At 43.8% G+C, this 2,500-nt stretch overlaps 1 protein-coding gene across 8 annotated transcripts in view; it reads right to left on the bottom strand.

The window, feature by feature from the left end:
- nav1a (neuron navigator 1a) overlaps positions 1–2,500 on the bottom strand; it is a 154,944-nt gene that overhangs the window by 17,699 nt on the left and 134,745 nt on the right. For 6 of the 8 annotated variants that reach the window (XM_080444380.1, XM_080444385.1, XM_080444382.1 and 3 more), the window contains one exon: positions 1,610–1,687. In XM_080444380.1, the coding sequence (XP_080300506.1) occupies positions 1,610–1,687 (78 nt within the window). The remainder of the gene's footprint in view (positions 1–1,609; positions 1,688–2,500) is intronic. The other 2 variants (XM_080444383.1, XM_080444386.1) reach the window with 1 other exon arrangement.

Genomic DNA, 2,500 nt, shown 5'->3' with positions numbered 1-2,500 from the left:
TCACTTTGACAGGAATTTGAAACGAAACAGAAAACAAAGACAAGCAACACTACTTTTATTCCAATCCCATTACTGTGCAGGACAAAATATTTGTATATAATATATGGACCACTGGTATCAAACTGATGCTCTGTACGTACTGTATACAGTAACGGTAAATAAAATGATATTTGGGTGATATATATCTGACATAAATGAATTTGTTCTCATATGACATTGGGGGAGACCTGGAACGCCGTGAGGCGACATGGAACATAATGTGAATATAGTGTTCCATTATCCTTCCTATATGAGGTTCTGAGAAGCTGAATGCAACGAAAGCCTCTGAATAACTGCCTCCTCCAGGGGAAATACGCCTCCTCCCTAATCTCTCACTCACTATCGTTACACCCCCCCCCACACACACACACACACTCTCACTCTCTTAACAGATGCCAGGCTTGGCCAAAGCAGAAGCAAATGAACGTAGCTCCTCTCCTCTCCCATACAGTGAGATAATTGAAAAAGCCCAGTATTAATACACTGCATAATTATAACATGGCATGTTGATGTTCCCTCCACGACCTTCACGTTAGATGAGGTCAAACACTGTGAAACAATCTCTGGGGAGGAGGCAACACACACGCGCACGCGCACACACACACACACACACACACACACACACACACATACACACACACACACACACACACACACACACACACACACACACACACACACACGCGCGCGCGCGCACACACGCAATTAATTGATGAATACTGTACGTGCTTTATTCCTCAGCAACGCTTTGAACCAAACAAAGAGCTGGAGAGGCTCCATCGAAACATCCCTGCAACGCGAAAGGACACACTGACCTGTGTGTTTGTGTGTGTGTGTGTGTCTGTGTGTGTGTGTGTGACCGGTTTGAAGGAGTGGTTCAGGAGGAGGTTAGCAGTCTCGGATAAGAGAATAGCTGAGACGGCATAGCGATGCTTCCAACAGCAGCTAGGAATAATAAATCTCTCTCTAGCTCCCTCGACAGCAGAGATTGCGGTTAGAGGGATGTGAGAGGAGGAGTGGAAGGATTGATAGAAGACAGGTGCATACATCGTGGCTGGGGAGGCAGTGGGTAAAGGTCGACTCTCAGTGTCTAGCTGACAATGCTGAGCTTAACAGAGAGAACTTGGCTGAGATGAGCTCCGATATGAACTTGGGAAACGTTACTGTCGAGCACAAACCTCTTATCTCCATATCTAAACTTTGTGTGTTTTTTCATAAATTAAAGCCCTACTTGATCATACTCCAGCTTCACACGAAAGCATCATCCAAAAGCTGGTTTTGAGCTTGTAGATCTGCTACTTTTGATACTTTTGAATTTGAATGCTGAAAAGTAATACTTTTTGGACATATGAGGTTTCCACCCGACAGAGACCAAAAGGTGAATCAAGGTTGGCGTGCTGTGTCTTTTGTGGGCATGTAATTATAGACTCGGTGCCGTGCTATGAGCTTGTATATCTGCTATTTTTGAATAGCCAAAGAAATCTTAAAATGACACAGACGCGTTCCCAGTCTTAATGGATTAAATAGGTGTACAAAATGGGTGTGATTTCAGCACACAAACAGTACATACGTTGGCAGATAACTGCGTGGTCAGGTTGGCGACCTTCTCCTGGGATGACTCCAGCTCCCTTCTCAGCTTACGGATCTGCTGTGAGGAAGACAGAGATGTAGACTCACATCTTATAGCAAAATGGGGGTACAGTACGTGTACCCCTAGGGGTACGCAGAGGTACTACAAGGGCTACGTGAGACAAAGTGCAAAATGGAAGGATTCATTTTACCGTTATGTTTAATGATAGAAAAGACAAACAAACTTCATGTGAACCTGCTGATCTGTAAAGTGCTTAACCAAAAAACTTTTTTTTTAAAAACTATTACTGAATAGAAAGCAATACTTATTTGCCGTTATGCTGTTTTATTTTGAACATATTGACATAATAATTGATGTCTACATTTTGTTAGCAAAAGTCAGATGAAGGGGGTGCTTGGATTCAGAAATCAGGGAAAGGGGAACTGAAGCAACAAAAAAAACCCACTGCTACAGCTGTCAATATTTGACAGTATTAGTGCAGGTTATGATAATGGTTGGAGTTCATGGAATGGATGACAAACTCGCTCGTCCACAGAGAATGATGGATGAACGGAGGCGATATAAAGGACGAGACAGGGATAGATGAAAGGGCGGAGAGAAAGAGAGAGAGACAGCACTTACCTCTCCCTGAATCTTTTCCTCAGCCTTTTGGAAGCGGAGGCGAATATTAGATATTAGAAAAGCAAGAGAAACAGAGGAGAAATTTCTAATAAGGCACGTAAAGGCACACACACCAAGGGTTAAAGTGTTGTTCTAGTCTGTACATGCCAAGATACATAGAGCTGTGGTTCTCAAAGTGGGGTCCGGGGACCCCCAGAGATCCTTGGCGGGGGGGTTACAGGGGGTCCACAGCTAAAGTAGTTAACGTAG

The sequence above is a fragment of the Gymnoscopelus braueri genome (genome assembly GCF_963280865.1).
Source record: "Gymnoscopelus braueri genome assembly, chromosome: 12".
Taxonomy (NCBI): domain Eukaryota; kingdom Metazoa; phylum Chordata; class Actinopteri; order Myctophiformes; family Myctophidae; genus Gymnoscopelus; species Gymnoscopelus braueri.
Note: the sequence above shows the minus strand (reverse complement) of the source record. Positions and strands in the feature narration are given on the sequence as shown.